Raw genomic sequence first — 23187 nt, forward strand, 5'->3', positions numbered from 1 at the left:
TTTCTTTTGTATTGGTATCATATTGTTTAATTAACCGCAATTAAATCCGGTGCAAGACAAAAAAAACCCTGCTCGTAGTACTGTCTGAGCAGTAAAACCTCAGCTGACCATACGGAGGCACTATATTCATGGTCACAGATAAACGTTCAAACAGCTCGACGTGTCTCAAAGCTGCTGAAGCTCTGAAACCTGGTTCACGTACTTCACTTTTTTCAGTCTTTCATCAACACAACAAAAGACTTTTAAAGTGCTTCGCCTCTCGAGTCAGATACAAAAGACTTATGTAAGCTGTCTTTTTAAATGTTTGCTCATTATTATGAACCAGTGGACGAGCCGGCTGCCACAAAACTGGCGTAACAGCTACATAATATTTGACAGACGCTGAGTCTCAGTGTATTTTCTGCAGATACACATCAGCAATATCTCACCATCTCCTGTCTGCATATACTGCTGCTTATCCCACCACATCCCAGCTAGCAATTTTTGGTCCTAAAAATGTTCTGAGAATGGTACTTTTGTTTTTGTTAACATACCACATTACAATTTCATTTTAAAAATGATCTTTAATCTCAGTCTTCAGGAAAATTTTCTGGTGCTTTGAGACTTTGTTCTCATGTAACATTGTGGGAACGTTTTATAAAAGTACGCTCTATGATCTGTCACCTCTCAACATCACCAAAACATCCTCAGAATGTAGCATTTATAACGTTACGTTTTAGTCAGCATTTAACCTTATAGGGACATTATTTGCAATGATGAAATTAATTTAAAATGTTTTCTTTAAAACATTATTGCAACTTGTAGGTAACGTTAGCCAATGTTGTAGGAACATTCCCATCTAGCCGGGATGCCAATTATGTAAGTCTGTAAAGCTAAATACATTAATGTGACAGTATTTCTGCACCAGGTGCATGAGCATGTTGAGCGTGCATCTTCAGAGTAACATGTTCAAGTGTTTGGATCTCTGTCTGAAAGAATTAACTGCATGCAAATCCAAACAGACATAAATTGTGAATGATTCATTTTCAGCTATTTTATCTCACTAACGTCACTGTGACAAAATGTAACCAGGTGCGATCTCTATTTTGTCAGCATCATGTAAATCTTCATTTACATTTTATTCCCATTTTAACAAGCTAACAGAGTTGTAATTGGAAGGCAAAACACTGCCAGCTATGAAATAATTAAAAAGTCTGATGGGGGATTCGTTATGAGGGCAGACACATGTTGTTTAGCACCTGCCTCCGGCTATTCTCCCCTCTGCTTTTAACACAAGGTTCAGATGACTCATTTGTTTTTAGTTTGCTCAAAGTCTTTCATACAAATTTCAGCACATTAATTTGAGTAGAAAATTTCACAATTATGTTCTTTCATGCAAAAATGTCTCTGTTTTTCAAAGACAAATTTTGGCAGGAGGGTTTAAAGTCTGTTATCAGCTGTCTGACCTGAAATGCCAACACTCACCCTGCAAACACATGATGCTGAGCTGTGACTTCTAAAACGCTCAAACTGAAATAAAACCAGAATCTGTCCCACAGCAAGAAAACTCCTGCAGCTATAAATCACAATATGGAAACAATATATCCTCTTAAATGTATGATTGATGCTTGGAGGGGCTTAGGGAGGACTGTCACGCTGCCTCCCAGCCTCTCTTCCATGCCCCTGATGCTTCCAACCCCTAATCTTGACTGCAGATGCAAATAGTCTAAAAAACGTCCCTACCAAACATTTGCATTTAAACAAATAGATAAAGGTCATTTTGAAAAGCTGCCTCCTCACGACTGCAGTGTGAGGTGGCCTGTTCCATGTGTCCCTGCCCTCCTCATAGTTAAAGCTCCCATCGTGGCACGCCACTCAGTATGGTGCTGCACACCGGGATCCAGCTACTGTAGGCAAATACAGCCAGCCGAGGGAGAACAGAGAGGCCTCTGTGTGTGTGTGTGTGTGAGAGTGTGTGTGTGTGCATGTGTGTGTCAGACTGCTCAACAGCATCATGGAGACAGGTAAGACACAATCATTAATTTCAGGCTTATAGCTGCTCCTGCTGTCAATATCAGTGTTTTAAATGTTCTGTATGTAATGTCTCATAATATTTACTGAAAAACAATTATTTTTTAAAATCATGTTTTTATATGCTTTTATTTTGGAGAGTGTATAAAGAGAAATTTATGAGGATTTTTTTGTAATGTTTGACAATGTATTCGGCCACTTATTTGAATATGAATATTTCCTGCAAAAAAGGAGATTTGTTGGAATTTGTAAAAATAATATGTATATATATATATATATATATATATATAGATAGATAGATATAGATACACTGTATCTCTTTCATGAGATGATGTCATTATTTTGCAAAAGTAAAGTGCAAAAGGAGAATTTATTGGGATGTTTTGTAATGTGTGACAGTATATTCTATGATTTACTGAATGATGAAAACTTAATGGGGAAAAAATAAACAAACTGTAAAACATCAGATTTTTTTGAGGTAATGCTTTTATTTTGGAGACTACATGAGGAGAAATTTACTAGAATCCTTTGGAAAAAAAAAATTGACAATGTACTCTCACTTGTCACTTTATTTGATGCAGAATATTTGCTACAGAAAAAGGAAAATATTTCTAAAACATGTAAAACATCCAATTTCTTTTTGTTCGTTTCATGAAGTTACGCTTTTATTTTGGAGACTGCGTGGAAAGAAATTCACTAGGTTCTTTTTTAATGTGTGACAATGTTTTCTGTCACTTTACTTATTCGATGATGTGGGCTTATTGCACCAATAGTTTCCTCATACTGATTTCCCAAATGAAACCAGTCTATTTATCAGTAATTACACAGGATTTTTTCAGCAGGAGCAGAGATGTCAGTGAATGCATTTGTCCAAACAATTCACATAAATCAGTTCGGCGAATATTTGAAAGATGCTTTTAAAATCAAGCACTTGTAAATCATCGTATGCTAATTGAAACAATTTCTATTTTGAAACATTCATTCGTGCAAAGTGCAAAACTGTATATTGTAACCTAATCCAAAGAACATTTCATATTTTCAAGAATCTCATTGGTCAAACTGCGGCTTATCTAAAATATCCATTCAAAAAGCTGGGATCTTTTACATAACGTTTTTTGCATGCAATTTCCGTTTGCATAATAAAGTTTGCATTTTCATTGAGTTTATGCTTCTGCTTCACAGGAATGCCCCCAAATCACACCAGCGTGCATTAGAGATTTGTATGTTGAACGTGTTGTTTCCATAATGCATGCATGAATTTCTTTTAACTGCATGCAATATTTTAGTTAGTCTGCTCTGACCTTCCTCCCCTGTGAGGAGTCAGCAAGTGTTTGTAGTAAATTGCCTCTTTTTGGAAGTCCATTTGCATCGGCCAAACCAGAGGCAATTTCCATGACATTTACACACCAATCCCAAAGAGTCGTTCACGTATATGAATAAAACTGTGAAACATTCAAATGAACACACATTTGTGGGGATGGATGAAAATTTGTATGACGTTGTGCAACCAGCGACAAGTCAGTCTCTGGGTTTGTTTAAATCCTCAAACTGTTTTTTTCTGCTCTTCTAGAATACTCTAAGAGGGTGTACCAAGGCGTTCGAGTCAAGCACACAGTCAAAGACCTGCTGGCGGAGAAGCGATCCCGACAGACAAACGGCCCAGATACAGCGTAAGCACAATCCCCTGCTTTTGTCCCTTCCTGTCTCTCCCCACTTCATTTTTCTCCCAAACCAAACAGCCACAGTTGACATTCTGTTGGTGGCACAATCAAGAGGTCGCCTTTTTCAAAATCTCCTCTCCTTGTTTACATTTTGGCTTGTTTTGTGGACTAACGATCCATGGTTAATGCATTGACCACCTGTACCTCCCCCCCTCGTCTGTCTCTGCTCCCCTCGAGCGCTCCCAAAGCCAATCTGTAAATAGCTGAGCATGTTGAGCGTAGAGAGAGACACAAAGCGCCAAAGAGTCCCATCCCGACCTCACAAAAGAGCACTGAACACAATGCTCGCAATGGTCACGATCTCCCGAAAAATCCCCCCGAGGTGGAGGTGGGGGGGGGTAGGAAGATTGAGGTGGACAGGTAGCACAGAGAGACAGAAAAAAAGGCCAGTGAAGGAGGCTGCCTATGCAAAGTTTGATCCACGCACACCTGCCAGCTGACATTGTCCTCCGCCATGTACAGGCCGCAGACAAGCCTCCTATTGTTGTCTCCGAAACACACGCCAACACACACTTTCACACGCAGTCAGAGAAATCAGGCTCTGCTTTAGACGTCTGCATGCACGAGCAAGACTGGCTTTTCTTTTTCCACTAAGCACCTGTCAAAAGGCTTCACAGGACAGTGTGCACTGTTTGTTTTCTGTTCAGCATCGGCATGTCCACTCCGGAGAGATGCAGGCCGCCAACGACTCGCATGATGAGGGGGGGTAGTGAGAGAGACAGAAGAGTAGATACCATCAGATAAAGCAGAGTCCACCAAAACTCATCATAGCTTTGCATGAAAGTTCCAGATCTGGCTTTTATTTAGAAATTTGCAACTAAACACAAACTAAATTAACTAACTAAATGAAACTGGACAAATTGGCTTGATCAATGAGAAAAAAAGTAAAAAGTACATGACAGTTACCTAAATATCAGTGCAAAAAATACACTCAAGCAAACAGCAAATGACCCAAAAAAACTTAAACTTAAAATTTATATTAATCCTGTAAAAATAATTAGCAATATATACTTGAAAATAATTATAAATATGATAAATATGTATGTTTCTGCACATTTTCCCTAGAAGATTAGATAGACAGACAGACAGACAGACAGACAGACAGACAGATAGATAGATAGATAGATAGATAGATAGATAGATAGATAGATATGCTTTCCCATTGCCAGTAGAGCAGAGCTGTGTATGCAGCTCTGCAGCAGATGAGTGTGTGTGTGTGTGTGTGTGTGTGTGTGTGTGTGTGTGTGTGTGTGTGTGTGTGTGTGTGTGTGTGTGTGTGTGTGTGTGCGCGTGTGTGTGTGTGTTGTTCTGATGTGTCTGATAGACAGTCTGGACAACAGGTAAACAATAGAAAGCAGCATGAACAGAGGTGTGTGAAAACTTTACGTTGGTTACTTCCCTTTATAGATCTAGATTATTTTTTTAGTCGCTCTTTCAAACTCGGTACAGGCTCATTTGGATGGATGTTTTAACGCTGCTTAGGTAGGTGGAGACGGAGGGTAATTAGTGGCAGCAGTCACCTGGGAGTTTTGTTTCCATTAATGCCCGAGGTGTTAAATACCTGTGACTACAGCATTTGATCCAGGTGTGAATGCCGACTGTAACCTTTCTCATTGCATTTAAAAAGCCAGATGTTAGTGAGTAATGTAAAGCCACATCCCCACTGCACAAAACAACCCAAGTCCCTTCTTGTTGAGTAATGTTTCCTAAAATCTACAGCTGTTTTCAGGAATTATTAAGCCTTTCTAAAAAAATGAAACAACTCTATGATTGCTTTTGTAAACATTAAAATCTCCCAAAGCTTTATCCTTTAAATCCTTTAAAATGTCTTAAGTTGTTTGCAAAGTCCTGACATTTTTTAATGAAGGCAGAATTGAATGCTGCAAAAGCAGGACACGTTGTCCAAACCTGACCTCTAACCATGACTCACAACATGCGGAGGCAGCAGTGTGTTGAACAGGAGACAAGTGTCTCGGTCAGAGGTCAGTGAGTGCACACATGAGACAATAACAGCTCAAGAGGCTTCGGCTTTTTTTACTCTACGAAACATATCGAGCTCTTTGACTGTTGCAATGATGTCATGTGAAACAGAACTGAAAATGTTCAAAGTTTGATTCGCTTTTCAGTTGTTATTTTTATAGATACAAACTTAAAACTTTGCATTTGTGCTCGCTTGGTTTCAGACAAATATCAACTTGTTTACTCGGTTTCCATCTTCAGTCTGACACTGCGTCCACTCTAACCATTTTCCAGCAGGGAGGAGATTTGATTTTTACTGTCACTGCAAACTGTTGCCATATTTTTTTAAGTAAATAAAAAAAATCTGCTGCTCATATATTTCTGTGTAAAACCTTAAAATTGTTTCGTCTTATATTTAAAAAAAAAAATGAAATGTCCAAATATATAAAAGTGTTAATTTTAATTAAAATAAAATCCTGTTGGTTTAAATCAATATAATTGGTGCAAGCTTTTGTGTTATTATTATTATTATGAATGATTGATGAGATGTAGTCCATAAAACGCATTGCAGCAATGTCTGCTCCGCTCTTATTCTCCGTCGGTGCCTCCGCCAATGTCTCCGAATGTCCACTCGCTCTCATTCTCCGGCGATGTCTCCGCCGGTGTCCGCTCCGCTCTCAATGTCCTCCAGTGTCTCAGCCGGTGTCTCCGAATGTTCGCTCCTCTCCTATTCTCTGCCGGTGTTTCCGAACATCTGCTGGCTCTCATTCTCTGCAGGTTTCTCTAAATGTGCCCTCCACTCTCATTCTCCGCCGGTGTCTCTGCCAATGTCTCTGCCGGTGTCTCTGCCAATGTCTCCGCCGGTGTCTCCGAATGTCAGCTCTGCTCTCATTCTCCGCCGTTGTCTCTGCCGATGTCCGCTCCATCCTCATTCTCCGCCGGTGTCTCTGAGGTGTTTGTCCTACACTGTCTGCTGCAGGTTCATGTTTTTCCTTGTGCAGTAATCGGCTAATGTCCTCTATAACTGTCCAGATGAATCAGGCGTCTTTAGCAGAAGCTCCCAGCAGCTGCTGGAGAAGAGCCTTCTAATCTGCAGTTACACATCTCTCTGAAGCTGTAAATTTAGACGGTTATCATGTCATTATTATTATTATGTAATTATTATGTTTTTAAATCTGCCAACTTAAAGAGCCAAAGACATGTCAATTTAGAAAAGCCTTAATAGCAGCATCTATTTTCCCTACAGCCCTCTTACGCTGGAAATGAAAAAGATGTTTGGATGAGAAGTGAAACTTCTTCAAGAATCTTCACCAGCACTTTAAAAGAAGAAATATCACACACTTATTCTGGAAAATATCAAAAGTTAAATTGATAATCGATAAAACACACCTTTGCTCCATTCAATACAAGCAGTATTTCTGCTGCTATTTGGTGTGGTTTGACCAGCAGCTTATGGTTAGCTAATGTTGGCAAACTTTCAACTTATACAGATAAATATATAGCTGTCCATCTAACATCACTAAGTCAGTTTACTACCTTTATGACGTTCATGCTACACTGTTTTTGCATGTTTCATTATCCTCTAACTGCCACTTGTGGTCACAGTTCAGACAATGTTGCGTCCCACTTTAAGGCGATTTAAGCAATATGTTTTCCATTTTTAAGTAATATCAGGTGTTTTGTTTAAATGGTTAACTAATTTGCTTTTAACCCCTTTTGAAACCCGGAGTGAAATCACTTTTTTGTGCTGCTTTCAGTAAGATGGGCCCCAGTGCAGGCTATTATGACGGGTTACAAAGTGCACACTCACATACGCACACATTAGATATGCACACACAGTTAGTTGATATATACAGCACCAACCATGTGTTGGATTTTACGGTGGTAAATGTGTTACCTCGGCTGTGTTGTATTTGCAGAGTGCAGAGGTCAAAGAGAAAGCGTTGAAGCACGGTAGAGCTGTTCACAAACGTGACAGCAAGAGAGCAGAGCAGCTGTCCATTTCACTGTCTGCTGAAATAACCGCACACTTTTTCAGACATTTTTAGAACAACAACCTCACAAAAACTGCACTTCTCGACATAAAGGCAAGAGATTATATAAATAAGAGAGAAGAGAGCTGCAATGCTCATCAACAAACAACACCGTGTGGATAAACAGGAAGGAAATCCAGACACTCCAAAAGTGTGAGAAATTTGAAAAAATGAGGAGGAATTACATTAAAAAATCTTTATTATAGATTATATTTATATATATTTATATTTATCATTTAAAAATGACTTTTTAAAGCCCTGATGAAGACCAGTAGTGGTCCAAACATGTTGGCTTTTTAATGATTTAGCTGCTATAATAAAGGCTTTTTTTAAACGTTTCTCACACTTTTGGAGTGCCTGGATTCCCTTTATCCTGTTGGTTCCTGTTTTCCACGAGCACCGACAAGTTTTTGACCGACATTTGATTACAGTCCACAGAAACACCATGTCCCAAAAACAGGCCAGTAAACAGCGGCGCGCACACAGTTAAACCACAAAAGTATGCACGCACAATGAAAAAGGTGCTCAGCGGCAACCTGCTTCCAAAATAAAAATGACCTTTGAAACAGGGCACGGCGGCCCATCAGAGGGGCTGAAACACGAAGCAAGCTCAACAGAGCCAGGCTCTGTTTGACTTTGACTCAACCACAGCGAACACAGTGTTCAGCACATTATTTGACACTTTTGAATGATCGATCACGTGCCGCTTACTTCCCCCTCTGACGAATGTTAAAATGGGTTACAGCACAAAGCAACACTGTTGCTTCAATAACGGCAAGAGCTGACAGAAAACGACGTGCAGTGAATGCAGAAATAAAGCTTCTATATCAGTCCGTTATCTCTAACGTGACAGCTGCACATTTTGCAGCTCTTACACTTTAAATTTGATGCAGCAGATGTAAAAATTATAGCTAATCAAGAACTATATTTAGGTCTGACACTGTCCTGCAATGAAGGAGACGGTATAAATCACTTTAGGTTTTTAGTTTTAGATTAAATATTATCAGTGATAAACACCAACAGACTGATCTATCAGCTGTAATACAACAACAGACTTCAGCAAATCAGAGCAAAGCATATAAACATAGTAAGTGATAAAGGTCTGGTAGGATTTGAAGGTATTTAAATCACATTTAATGTTAAATTAACATCATCCTGATTATAAATATACAGTCACATGTTAATGAATAATGTATCTGTGGTTTTAAAGAAGCTTCTTTTAGAGTCTCTGTGACCAGAAATCACCACAGACACATTCAGCAGTTCAGTGACAGACACAAACAGATCAATAAGGTAAACGATATTCATGCTCAGATTTTCTGCATCGCTGATAAACTGTGGATTCAAGCGTAAATGCACGGCTTCGTTAGGTGGCATTTATGTCACATTATGACTCAACAAGTTGTATAAAGTGTTTTTATAACGTTTTCTCTCAGCTGAGTGTCTGTATGACTCACACACTGACACTGATTAAAGAGTGACGCTCCTCAAAGACACTTTTCAGCTGATTTTCAGCTGAAACTCAGAACCTAACCTGCTCCTGACCAGGTTAGGTTTGCCACATAAGTTACCATGGTGATCCAGCCCGGTTAAAAGAGAGCCACCTTCGTAGCACAGGAAACCCTGGCTTCAGACTCAACACAGCTCGCTGAGACACTAATCTCGCTCCGTGGTTCACCCCTCAGGTGCTCGGCGGCGACCTGACTCCGAAATAACAACAACCTTTAAAACAGGGGCACGGCGGCCCATCAGATACCCCAAATCCTTTAAAAATTGTACTCACTTGTTTAAATGGTTCTATCTCTGACTGGTTGGGCCATAGACGTGTATACGTAGACGCCGCGTTGACTGTGTTGGTCCGTTGCTGTAACACACCAGCACGTTCGCCACGTTTGATGTGGCAGGTCTGTCCTGTAAACAAATACAAGTAGATGTAAAAACTTTGGGTTGTCTGAATAAAAAGCATTAAAGATTACATTTGCCTGATTTTGATGAATCGTTTTTTTTTTCTTTCCAATGACTTATATTCATTTAAGTCCTAATGATGACAATCACTGAGACAAAAAATGAACAAGGTCTGCAAATCAAAATAAGACTCTGCAACTGGCAGTGCTTTCTTTTGTTTTATAAAATCCATGACTGAAAAATACAGACGCTTAGGGTAAAAAAAGTAAACTTGTAGTAGGCTACTATTATAAATATACACAATATATTATGCAAGTCAGTTGTCCATATTTTGTTTGATCGATATCATATGGCCATAATAGTAGCCTTACTGCAAGGTATTTTTTGTTTGTTTTGTTTTGTTTCTTATTGTATTCAGTAAAATAAGGGTCTATAATTTTTGGTCATGGAGTATATCACCATCTTGTTCTGATCTGCAGACTTTGCTCATTTTTTTGTCTAAATGACTGTCATTATTAGTACTTAAATGAAATAAATCATTGAATATAAAAATAATTCATCAAAATCAGTTATATGTAATCTTAAACCCAAAGTTTTTACAACTACAGACTGACACATCCAATATGGCGGACGCACTGACAGCAACAGACCATCACAGTCAATGTATATAAACGTCTATGTTTTATATATATATATATATATTTCTCTATGAGTTGGGCCTGCAACTGAAGATATGTAAATATAACAGTTAGCTAATGCTAGGAACAGCTAGCATCTTCAACGTTATTAGTTAGCTTTCCAAAATAATTCATAGGCTAGCAATCCACCTGGTAGATATATTAATGTATAAGCAGTGCACAGCTTGGCCTGCGTAATACAGGTATGCTTTATCTTAAAATGTACATCTAACAAAACAAACAAACGCTACGATTGTTTAGACCAGCGTTGTCTAGCTTGCTGCTAACGTTAGCTTACCTGCTTCCTGTTTGTTGACACACTGAGGGCAGCGCGAGGGGGTTTTTGTCCGTGAGCTGGCGGCTGTTTGTACCCAAAAAACAACCCAAAAAACACTTCTTCTCCTCCTCCTTTTCTCTCCTGTCTTTGGTTTTGTGTTTGAGCGGCCTGACTGCTCGCTCGGCTCGCGTAGATGTGCTCCGCCTCTCAGTGTTGACAGATTTTGCGCATCAGCGAAGCGGAGGCGCGTCGTCCAGTCACGTGATCAAACAGAGACTTAAGATTGGTCAACAGCGTGCAGACATTACCCAGCATTCATCAGTACGTTTGTTTATGTGACGCAAACGCCAAAAAAAACCAAGAAAACATTTATTTGTTTGAATAGTTTTTAATATTGGTGATAGTAGTTAATATTTTGTTTTTGTTGGTAGTTGATAGTTTGTTTATGGTTTATTAGTCTTAATTAGTCTTTATTAGTCTACAATTTTGTTAAATAGATTACTTAGTACTGATTTCTCTTAAACCGTGATAAAGATGGCTTTATATATATGAGGGTTTAATTAATGAAATACTTCCATATTTAAAAGGAAATTTGGTGGACAAATTCAAATAGGTGTTTTACTAAATATGGTTTTGGTAGTTTTTCATCCCTTTTAATGTTTCTTGCACCTCAAACCTTTGTTTATTCCCCTTCCTTTACAAGAGCAATTTGGTTTGATGTCTTTTCAAAAACATAGCGAGAAGGTAAAAGTTAGCCAGAAATTAGTACAAATAAATAAATAATTTTAAAAAAAAATCCCTAAAAATAACAAAAAAAATGTACAGAAAAGCAAAAGAAAATGACCTAAAACTGCTTTTATATCTATATATATATATATATATATATATATATATATATATATATATATATATATATATATGTATATTTTCTATAACATAATATATATAATATATAAATGAATATAATCATATATATGGTTTTCTGGATGTTTTCTCCTTTTTACTAATTTCTCGCGATTTGTGAGACATGTCTTGCCAAGTTGGTCACTGTATTTTTTTTAAAAGAAATAAAAGCATTTAGCTAAGGTTTCTAGGGGCCAAATAGCTTGTGAAACACATCACAGGTCACATGACAGGGCCAAAAAAAAAAGTTCCAGTTTCAAAGGGTTAAAACTGTGAAACCGAAGCAAATTGGTAAATTTCTTTTAAAAAACATTTGAAAAAGGCATTGAGCAACTTGGTAAGAAATGTTTCACTAACTGCAAGAAATCAGTAAATTATTAGTATTAGAAAATTGTTTTCAAAAAATTATAACAGTTAAAAAAACAAAATTATGTTACAGAGTTATACTTTTTAGCACAGTTTTCAGGTAATTTACTTGTTTTACTGACTTTTCTTTTTTTAATATAATTCTAAGGTAAATTTCTTGTACTTTTTACTAATTTCTTGCTGATTTTTGGGTCATTTTTTTTATTTTATTGCTCATTGCCTTATTCCTCTCAGCCAAATTGCTCAGGTTTCAAAGTTAGAATAAATTAATATCAAATTTCAGGTCACATCAGTGTGTGTTGGCCGTATTTCCTTCACCCTGGGATGTGTTTACAGGTATCTGGAGTCCTGCACCTTTTCACAGCAAGGTTTACTTGTATGTTTATAAATGCCACATGAGGACACAGTGATGCACAGAGACACACAGTAACTAAAGCCGTCCCCGTCCTTATGTTAGCTAATGCCGCCTTTTATCAGTGGGAATAAAAGGCCATTGAGAGTGAAGAGCAAACTCTGACCACAGAGTCCTCGTGTTGGGACACGGAGCGCCTGGTGAAAATATAAAGACCTTACATCATTTCACCTTTCTGAGAGTCTTTCTATTCAGGTGGTGTGTCCAAACATGCTGCTGTTACATAAACGAGCAAAGACTGTGAGAAACAAAGGTGTGTGATGTAGTTACTATCATTTAAAGGGCTGGAGAGACTTTGTGCGGTGTGTGTGTGGGTCAAACGCTTCACCGATAACCAGTAAGAAATAGCAGCTGAAGATAAGACTGAGCTTTAATGATCCCTGTAGGTAAATTGTGGCGCTTTAAACCTTTGAAACCTCGAGAGACGTCGCTTTTCATCACCTTTACAAGTATTGAAACCTCTGAGCGCAGAGCACACCGGTGTGTTTTCTTTCAAAAACAATGTGGAAAAAAGGCAGTGAGTAGCTTGGTAAAGAAATGTCCCACAAATTGCAAAAAGTAGATTTATTTTTTAAAAAGCTAGGGAAATAAACAAGGGAAAATCTATACCTGTAATTTTTACTTAAACCTATTCATAGTTTTATACATTTTTAGCACTTTTTCTGGGTCCTTTACATGGTTTTTATTTATTTGTTTATTTTTTAGCATTCTTTTTCTTTTTTGTTTCATATTTTGTTTTTTTACTTTATATATTTATTTAATATTGTATTTGTCAAATGTCTTGTACTCTTTTTTTTTACTTATTTCTTTCAAATTTTCCGAATATTTCCCCTTTTTTTGCCTTCTTCCCACGTTTTGGAAAGTAGAAGGGTTAATTGCAAATAGTGATCAGACGACGTAAGAAAAAAATGATTAAAAACAAAAAATAGCGGTGATTTTAACATAAAGTCTTGAAAGTTCAAAAAGAACATGACAATTGTAAAGTGAGAAAAGAAACTGCGTTTAATTATCAGCGTGTTACAGATTGTGGGAATATAAGAACACGAGGGATGTTTTGCATAAGACGGAAGAGCTTTTCTGTGAAATAATGTCAATAAGTCCATCATCATTACCTTTCACCCCCCACAAACACACACACCGGCTGACTGTCTGAGCTTGAGCGAGCTGATTTCCATACGCAGCCTTCAGAGATGCACTGAGCCGTACCTGGGCCACATGAGGAAGTCTTGGCACTGGCAAATCACATTCAAATTCAGCCCTCAAAATTTGCTTGTCTCCCAGCCAACACAGGCTTAATATCAACTCTTTCATGTTGGCAATATGCAAACAAGAGAGTCTGTCAAGCCCTGTGTGTGTGTGTGTGTGTGTGTGTGTGTGTGTGTGTGTGTCTTGCTCTGCACCAATCTGTAAACAGATGGATGCACACATTATTAATGCTGTTTGTTTATAGTCAAAAAGTATAACATTTAATATTATTACATGTCAAGAATATTATTTATCAAAAACATGAACTAGCTTTTGATAACAGGATGCAGAAAAGACAAATACGCTGCAGAGCTGTTGCCCACGAACTGAACATTTATTTCACTACCATAAGATATCACATCCAAGCAGCATAAATTAAAAAATATTAAAAAGTCAAGTATCTTAGCCTTTGAAACCTGGGTGTTATTATTTCCAAAAATATGGGGAAAAAAGGTAAATAGCAACTTAGTAAGAAATGTTCCACAAATTGCAAAAAAAAAAAAAAAAATTAAATTTAAAGCTAAAACAATCTAGGGGAAAATATATTTATAATTGTCAAAATTACATATTTAAAATTATGTTATAGAATTATTGTATTTTTAAATGCTTTTTCTGAGTAGTTTCATCCTTTTTTAACTTCTTTTTATTTATTTGTCTTTTTAAAAAAAAATCTGCTAATTTTCTTATACTTTTCACAAATTTGAAAGTAATGTTTTTAAAAGAAATCAAGCCAATTTGCTCAAGTTCAAAAGGGTTTAACCTGCGAAAAATGGGACCAAAACAAAAGTGTTGCATTTAAATTTTTGCTCAGTATATACGATAAGCAAGGGTTAACAAACTCTTCAGTGTCACACATGTAAATTAACGCTGTGCATCCAAACATAGCTCTGATGGAGAGTTTCCAGAGAAACCAAACATGAAAACAGGAACTGTCATTAAGCGCTGCTGCACATTCTGGTTTGCACAGATTACTCCTGGAATATGACGCACTTATGATGATGATATCTGATACTCTTTTCGGGAAACAACACAATAAACTCTTTGGCCTTCTGGCTCTGCCTGCACATCTCATGAATATTTCCTGATACTACGACCTGTTTCAATTTTTTCTGTCACTTCATATGTTGAAAATAAGATAAACACATGACAGGCTGAATTTTAGCGCTTTGAAACCAAAGCAAATTGTCTTAATTTCTTTTGAAAGATGTGGGAAGACAAAGAGCAACTTAAGAAATTACCCCAAAAATTAACAAAAAATAGGAAATTATCTGAAATTAGCAAAAGGAAAAAAATGAAAGTTAAAAAAATCCCCAAACAAATAAGGAAATGACCTGAAAAAGGTGCTTAGAACTGTTGTAATTATGGTAATTATAAAATTAAGGTGCTCGTCCTGCTTGGGTGTTTTTTATTATATATACTGAATGTCAGGGTTGATCACTCAATTTTTCACTTGTTACTTTCAACACATTTCTATCATCTTCCTGTCAAACCTCTTCAGTGTGTTTTCATAACACAGATCTATCATGTCATCACCAGACGATATGTTTCTTTTGGACATGTTTTTCCTTGTCTGTATATCTCTGATTTGCATAACCATTTGACTCTTTTCAGCTTTTTTTGAAGTTTAATAACAGCAGCTGGATGCATGAGAATCTGAAGGAAATGCATGTGGATTTACGTCTTTACATTCAGAGTTATTAGATGTGTTTTGTTCACAGTCTGTAGCTACATATTCATGCTTCATGTGCAGAAGGTTTAGGTGTGTATTATAACTGTGCAGTTAATGTGGGATTCATTTACATTTATGTGGGAGACGCTCTAATAACTCTGTCACTCACAGAATATTCGTCTTCACATGTAAATAAAATGTCATTTAATTTTCATCAATCAATCAATCAATCAGTCAACTTACATACTCATTGATTTAAGCAACAACAACAATAAAACCTTATTCACACTTGAAACCTCAAAAAATTGGTTTACAAACTATTCTTTTAAAAACCAAAAGTGAATTACACATTTTTAAACTTATACTGGCATCATTCAATAATTCGACCCCAATAATAGAAAAACACCTCCTTTAAACTCCCTTTTTTGTTGTTTTATGTACAGTAAACTTACAAACACATCTCAGATCATATTTGCTCTCTCTTCTCGAGTCTGGGAGCAATATTGATTTTGCTTTGAACATTATTTGCATTAACTTATTATGAAATAAGTCATTAAATTCCTTAACACGGGAATAAAGAAACAGTGGATTTGTGTGAGCATAATCATCAGTTTAATTAATGACAACACCTGGATAATAAAAAACAAAACTTTTAAATGAATTAAAGGACTAAAATAAGAGTACTCATTAAAACTGAACGGAGGAAATACTACCATAAGTTTGGAAGCACCAGAGGCAGGCTAATACATAAAATAAATAAAGAAATAATAATTATTATTATTATAATGATTGTTATAAAGTAGATAAAAGGTAAATAAAAGGATAACAGCACAAAGTATAATAATAGATAAAAAAATAAAAAATAATAAAATGATATACCATCTAGAAACAGTCAAACAGGCTAAAATGTATGAATGAATAATCAATAAATAAATAGGTAAACTTTGATTTAAAAAAAGTCACGAAAAAGGTAGGTGTTGAGTTTGCTTTTAAAAAATATCACCCCGTCTGCTGCCCTCAGGTCTTCAGGCTGCTCCACAAACGTGGTAATAAAACGATGTTTGTAACTAATTACATTTTCATGCATAATCACAAATGTTATTTCTCTGTCACAGGGGGGATCTCCCACGCCGCCTTCATTTGTCCAGATGCCAGGTGAGACTCTGCAAACCAAATGTAACATCAAATATCATCACGGACTCTTCACTGCCTGCAGGTCAAAGCTGTCAACGCCGGCTCAATCAGCTCATTACTGATAATTACAGGATCCCACTTTGTGTTTTGACTCAGCAAATTTGGAGAATCTGATGTGTGTAAACAGTGAGGTTACAGAGCCCTGCTGCTGCGACCAAGATTCATTTTTAATGATTCAGTTTAATTTATCTTTTAAACTGTCGACATCACATTTTTTTCATGACATTTTTTTTGTGTTGCGTTCAAACACAAAATCTGAGCAAATTAATGTGGTAAAGTAGTCAATGAGCAATTTGGCAAGAACGGTTTCTGCAAATTACAAGATTATTATTTATTTTTATTTTATTCCTTTTATTTTCATAATTATTAGATTATTAAAAAAGCAAAGGAAAAATGTCCCAAAAAATATATTTATAATTCTGGAAATTATGTATTCAAAATTATTTATGTCCATTTTACAGAATTATTATTATTATTTAAGGATTTTTTACAGTTTGTTTCCTTGTTTTCCAAAATTATTGTCATTTTTTTTCAGGTTATTTCCATTTTTTTTAAAAATTTTATTTTATTGCACTTTTTTCTGAATTTCTTCTGTAGCTTATTGCCTTTTAACTATGTTTTTTAAAGACATCCAGCCATTTTTTTCATTATTATTATTATTATTATTTTCAATCTAAAGCTTCATGTTGTCCTCTGCAGGGTCTCACATGCTGCCCAGCTACTACGGCATGAGGCGTTCCTTCATCTCGGACTCAGACTTCTGCTCGTCCACCAAGCAGTTCTCCCCTGACGTCTATTCGCCCACACTGAGCGGCAAACCTCTGAGCTGCGAGCCCTCCACCATGACCAGCTACTCCCCCTTCATCGACAGCTACTACCCAGAGACCTTCGGCGACTACCGCAGCGCCGCCGCCTTCTCCAGCTCAGGAGGGTCTTTCCTGCCCTCATCGGCCCTCTCGTCCCTGCTGCCCCCCTTCGGTGGAGAGTCGTCGCATTTATTCCTGGTAGGAGAGGTCCCTGTGTGTGGATGTGACAAAGAAGCAGACTGTTCTCACTCCAAACAATTACAGCCGCTCCGCCCGTGACGTCAGAAAACGCTGTTTACGGTGGTATGATACCTGTAGTGGTTGTTTCAAGTCAGACGTCTACATATTACGCTCTAGGTATCCTTCTGCGTCTGCCGCCGTGATGTCATCACAAGCACATGGTGGGATACGCTACACATGGTTATGTTTAAGCAACAAAAGCACATGGCAACCAACGCTGGGGCGTCAACAGACGCACATGCTGGCACAGATGGTTTAGGCAAAAGAGGCACACAATACGGTGTAAAAAAAAAAATCACATTTAGACAGGACTGCCACATGAAAGTCCGGGGTTTGTTGGACCCGTCCACTGGCCTCCCAGCCCATTCTCATTACGAGCTTGTCAAATAAGTATGTCCTGTTAGTGTTTCTGGCGTACAAGCGACCTTCCACATGTCCCTGGACCGTGGCTGGACGGCGTCAGACGAGAATGTGCCCGGCGCATCCACGGGCGACGTGCACAGGCGTCGTCACTTGAGAATACCGACAGATGAAACCGGTTGCGTGTGCATTAAAGGCTGAAGGACGGCGTCAAGTAATAAGTTGCTAATTGCCTTTTTTCCCCTTTTTTGTAAGAAATGAAATGTATTTCCTTAGATTTCAAAGGTTTTAAATGTTTGTGAAAGGCGTCTGAACGCAGCAGGTGTTAAAGGGTTAAACACGTTCTGCAGCATTATTGCTTTTTACTGCCTTTCTCGAAGCATTTTGGGAAACAGGAGATCAATGAAAGTAGTACACAGGTTGAGGAAGAACATAAATGACATCATGTCGTTACAAAAGCGCTCCTGTTCTGATGCGTGCGTGCGGCGTGGCGGTATCTGATAGCAAAACACTTCCTTCAGAGGACATGAATGAATGATTTGTCCTGTCCTCTCTTGTCTCCCTGCCTCAGAGGGACTCGTGGGAGCAGTCGGTTCCAGAGCCAGTACCCCAGGTGGACCCTCTGTGTGCGGACAGTATGGCGTCCGTCAGCGTCCCGCCCTCCATGCCCAGCCCAGAACCCCCGGGGAGCCCCTCGCAGTACCGCTCCCCGAGCCGAGGCTCCTCCATGGGCCCCGTCCCCAGCAGCCAGCCCTACACCCTGCACCCCCTGGAGGACGCCCACTACCACCCGCTAACCACCAGCGGCTCCTACCCGGTCCCCTCCGCCTCCTTCCCCTGCCCCCCCTACATGAGCACCCCCATCAGCGACCTGGTGTCCAAGATGGTGTCAGAGGAGGCGGCTGACGGCCACGTCGGCCTCCCTCCCAACGGCGAGGCCCCCTCCTCCTGGGCCAAGGAGGACGGAGTGAGCTCCTGGTCGCCGTACGAGATCAGGAGGGCCTACTGACTGGGTGAAAGGTCACGGTTCATAAGAAGACGGAGGTTTCACAGACAGTTTAACAATGAACTCAACAAGCACCCGACAGTCGGAGAAAACAGCTGTGAAGTGTTTTGTTGAAGGGACAAAATCATTTTCAAAAAGAGGATTTAAGTTCTGGGATGTTTTTTTGAGGCGTCTGTTAAAGGTGCACGTATATTACAGTCTGATCTGATGGGAAATTCCGACTTATTTGTTAAAAAATAAGAAAAAAAGTGTGTTTTTTGTTATTTGTCTGAAATGGAGTCACTAGTATGAACTGAAGTTACACATCGAGAGAATTAAAACTTAAAAACAAACAAAAAAGAGGACATAGTGATGTCATTAACCCTTTGACCTAAGAAAATGTTGGTTTTTTTCTTGCAAAATCACAGGGAACAAGGCGAGGTCCACTGAAATCAGGTGCATTTGTTGGTGTTTAATAATGTCTTTGTTGACAGAGTGAAGCTGCCATGAAAGACAGTTTCAAGAGACAAAAGACACACAAACAGTAGGACATGAAGGCTCCTTTAATGCTTCTTTTTCTCATTGGAAAACCAACTTGATCGCAAAAAATGTCAACCGTGCTGTTACAATGCCTGTTGAAGGGTTAACCCTGTGAAACCTGAGCAAACTGGTTAAATTACTTTAAAAAACATGAGGAAAAAAGGCAACAAGCGACCAGGTAAGAAATGTTAAACTGCAAGAAATTAATAGATTTAGAAAAATTGAGAGAAAAAAAACAGGGAAAATGTCTTGGTTAAAAAAAATTTTAAAATAAAAATTTTAAAAAGACAGGCAAAATATTATAACTATAAGTATATTTATAATTACAATAATTACATATTTTAAATCATGTTATGGAATTTATATTTTTAAGCACTTCATTCAGGTAATTTCCTTGTGTGTTTGTTTTTTTTTTACTTTCTTTTTTTGCTAACTTTCAAGTAATTTTTTTAAACTTTTTTTTTTTTTTACTTTTTGTTTTGTACATTTTTAAAGTTCATTTTTAAGAAATTAATCCAAGTTGCTCAGGTTTCAAAGGGTTACCTGAAATATATATATATATATATGATATGTGATATATACTGATATACTGTCAATGATATTGATTGCTATATGTGTCGATGATATACATCTATCAATAATTGTTTGTTTATTCTGTTCATAAAAAGAGGTTAAAATCAAATCTTTTCCAAACTGCTTTTAGATATAGTACATTTTTTTTCCCAGCAGTTCTTTGTTTTGAATTAGGCAACTTTTTCAGATTTATTGTCCAAACAGTAACACTTTTCATGTTCAGCTGGTAATTTTGAATTAAGCTCAATGTTTTTCAGGAAAAATCACTTAACCTTTTGGGGAATTGTATGTTGATTCTTCAAAATAAGAGCAAATGCTGATTGAATGACTGTATATCACTGTATGTATCATTGTGTGTATCTATAACGTGTCATATATACTATAAATAGAAATAAGTAAATAATCTATTATTTTTCCCAAATGAAAAAAATCAGTTTGAAAAAACTCAAAATTTCAAATTTTAAAATGAAAAATCTAAATTAAACCAGTGCATAGTTTTACATGTAAATAGGTCGTGATTTTTAATTGAAACAATCTTTCCACTTTGCAGTTTATATTTTCAGCTGGGCTTGAGCCAAAAATCTTACATGACTAGAGAAATATTGTGTTTTAAAACAATGCAAGTTTTTTTTTATATACTTTCAGACAAACTAATGCCAGTGAATAAATGTAATAAAGTTACTTTACTCCAAAAAAAAAAAAAAAAGAAAATATACACACACACACAGCTCTTAGTGCAGCTCTTAACATTTATTATTTAAACTTTTGCATCAAAACTGACAAAACTGTCCATTATGAGTGTTTAAGGTAGAAATTTAAAGTGCAGGAATGCAATTTTTGCAAAACAAAAGTGAATTTATGAGTCTGACAACATGTTGTAGGACTTAAAACACATTCTTACATAACTAGAAAGTAATATTTTGTATGAACATAATGCATTTTACTCTGAGTTTAAAAAATAAAATAAGTTGGTTGAAATTCTTGCACACATACAGTATAATTCTTAACATTTATTATTTCATCTTTTGCATCAAAACTGACAAATTGTCCATTTTGAGTGTTTGAAGTAGAAATTTACAGTGCAGTCAAAAATACCAAAAAGATACACAGGAATGTACATCTTCCTTTTTCTATCAATTAAGAGCAAAACAAATGTAATTTAACATGTTCTAGGCCAATATTTTTTTATTGATACAGTGGATGTTTTAGTTACTTAATTTTAGAGTTACTTTACTCAGAGTTAAAAAAAAAAATTAAGTTGGTTGAAATTCTTTAAAGACATGCACATTTTGCAACAAAGCTGACAAATTATCTATTTTGAGTGTTTGAGGTAGAAATTTAAAGTGCAGTCAAAAATGTAAAAAATGACATACATGAATGTCTCTTTTTTAAATCTTCCTTTTTGTGACTCACGTGATGTTCTTAGACTTATAACATGTTATTAGACTTGTTGTTAGACGCGGTGTAACAGTAAATGTAAACGCTGAAGCGAAGCCCACACAGGTGAGCTGGGATGCGTCACCAGCAGGTGGCGCGCGGACCCTGCAGAGAGGAGAGGAGCCGCTGCGCCGCAGCAGGAGGGAGGAGGAGCAGGACTCTGTGAGGAGACAGCAGAGAGGAGATGAAGAGCTGAATGTGTGTAATGATGTGAAGAACTTAATGCAAAGTGAGATTACCAAAAAGGTTTTTTTACAGGAGCGAAAATAAAACACATCAGAAGCAGGTTTGAGGGTCTCTGACACAACTTCACCTGCTCCTAATGCACGTGCATGAAGAAGAAAAATACATCAAAATGGGGTAGAAACTCGAGCTGTATTTAGAAAAGCTTTAGTGCAAGATTATTTAAAATTAAGTTCTAAATGCGACAAAACTTGCTGGAGTTTCGATCCCTTTAACCTTTGAAATCTGCGTAAATTAACTTGATTTCTTTTAAAAACATGCAAAGAAGGCAATGAGCAACTTAAGGAGAAATTACCCAAAAAATGGCAAGAAATCGGTAAAAAGTACAAGTTTAAAAGAATAAGAAAAAAGTAAGTTAAGTTTAAATTAAACAAAAACGAGGCAATCACCTAAAAAGTGCTTAAAGAGTAACAATAATTCTGCAACATAAATTTACATGCGATAATATCAAATAAATAAAAAAATGTAGTTTTCAAGACATTTTTCCCTTTTTGTCTTTTTAAAAACATTTTAATCAACTAATTTAGTTGCAATTTGTGGGAGATGTCTTGGCAAGTTGCTTGTTGCATTTTTCCACAATGTTTTGGAAACAAATCAAACCAATTTGCTTTGTGCTCACAAGTTTAAATACCTGTGAAAGGTATCTGGGCACAACACAAGAAAAGTGATGTCTTTACGGATTTCAAATGGTTAAAAACAAACAAACAAACGAAAAAACATTGGTCAAAATCTAGCATTTTCTTTAGCAAGAGGAGACAATACTACTACTTTCAGGTTTCAAAAACTTTTGTTGGGATTAGGCTCTTATATAGCTGTAAGTATAGTTATGATTACTATAATAATAATAATAATAATAATAATAATAATAATAAGAAGAAGAAAGAAGAAGAAGAAGAAGAAGAAGAAGAGGTCAAACCATATAGAAGAAGAATTATAATTATAATTATAATAACGTGCTTTCATAAATATGGTTTGACCAATTTGAGAGACTTGAGTGCTCCAGATGTTTACAGCTGGCTAAAAATAACATCAATTGTGTAAAATGTATTTTGTTCTAGTAGTTAGCAGTAGTCATTCGTTACTTTTTATGTACCACAGACTCTGAGATAATTACATTTAACATTTTGCACAGGCTGATGTGAATGATGCTGTCTGATGCACAGAAAGAGCAATCAAATTTCTCAAGGCAGCCTCCGTTTAAATTATAAAAAAAATCGTTTTAATAATGAACTTTGTTAAATTTGGGGGTGATTTGTGATGAATTGGGAGGATTTTTATGTATTTAAATGCGAAATAAATGCCAAACTGTGATATTTCACTGCGAAATTTTTATCATCCTCGAATTATTTTTTTCTTTTTAGTAATTTAAAGTGTATAAAAGTGAATAATATGAAAGCTGAGAGGTGCTGGCAGTTATTTGTGAAGCCTTGAGCAGGTGAGTGAGCTCAGAGCACTCAGAGAGCAGCTAAAGGCCTGCGATGCCAAAGATGGCTACTGCCCTTTGCCACGCCCACTTCTTTGCCACTTTTATGTCATTTTTTCTAAAATAAAGCTTAAAGATATGTTTGGATATACTGCAGACATGCAGAGTGGCCGTAGTTAATGTGTGAACGCCGATATAAAGTGAACTTT

General features: G+C 37.0%; 1 protein-coding gene across 1 annotated transcript; it reads left to right on the forward strand.

Moving 5' to 3' along the window:
• The first annotated feature begins 1917 nt into the window (after positions 1 to 1917).
• LOC121943693 (uncharacterized protein C11orf53 homolog) lies at positions 1918 to 19471 on the forward strand. Its single transcript, XM_042487278.1, has 6 exons — positions 1918 to 2003; positions 3581 to 3673; positions 7831 to 7838; positions 16293 to 16332; positions 17071 to 17375; positions 18349 to 19471. The coding sequence occupies exons 1-6, from the start codon at positions 1994 to 1996 to the stop codon at positions 18784 to 18786; spliced, it is 894 nt and encodes a 297-aa protein (XP_042343212.1). The 5' UTR covers positions 1918 to 1993; the 3' UTR covers positions 18787 to 19471.
• Positions 19472 to 23187: the final 3716 nt, after the last annotated feature.

The sequence above is a fragment of the Plectropomus leopardus genome, chromosome 5 (assembly GCF_008729295.1).
Source record: "Plectropomus leopardus isolate mb chromosome 5, YSFRI_Pleo_2.0, whole genome shotgun sequence".
Classification (NCBI taxonomy): Eukaryota; Metazoa; Chordata; class Actinopteri; order Perciformes; family Serranidae; genus Plectropomus; species Plectropomus leopardus.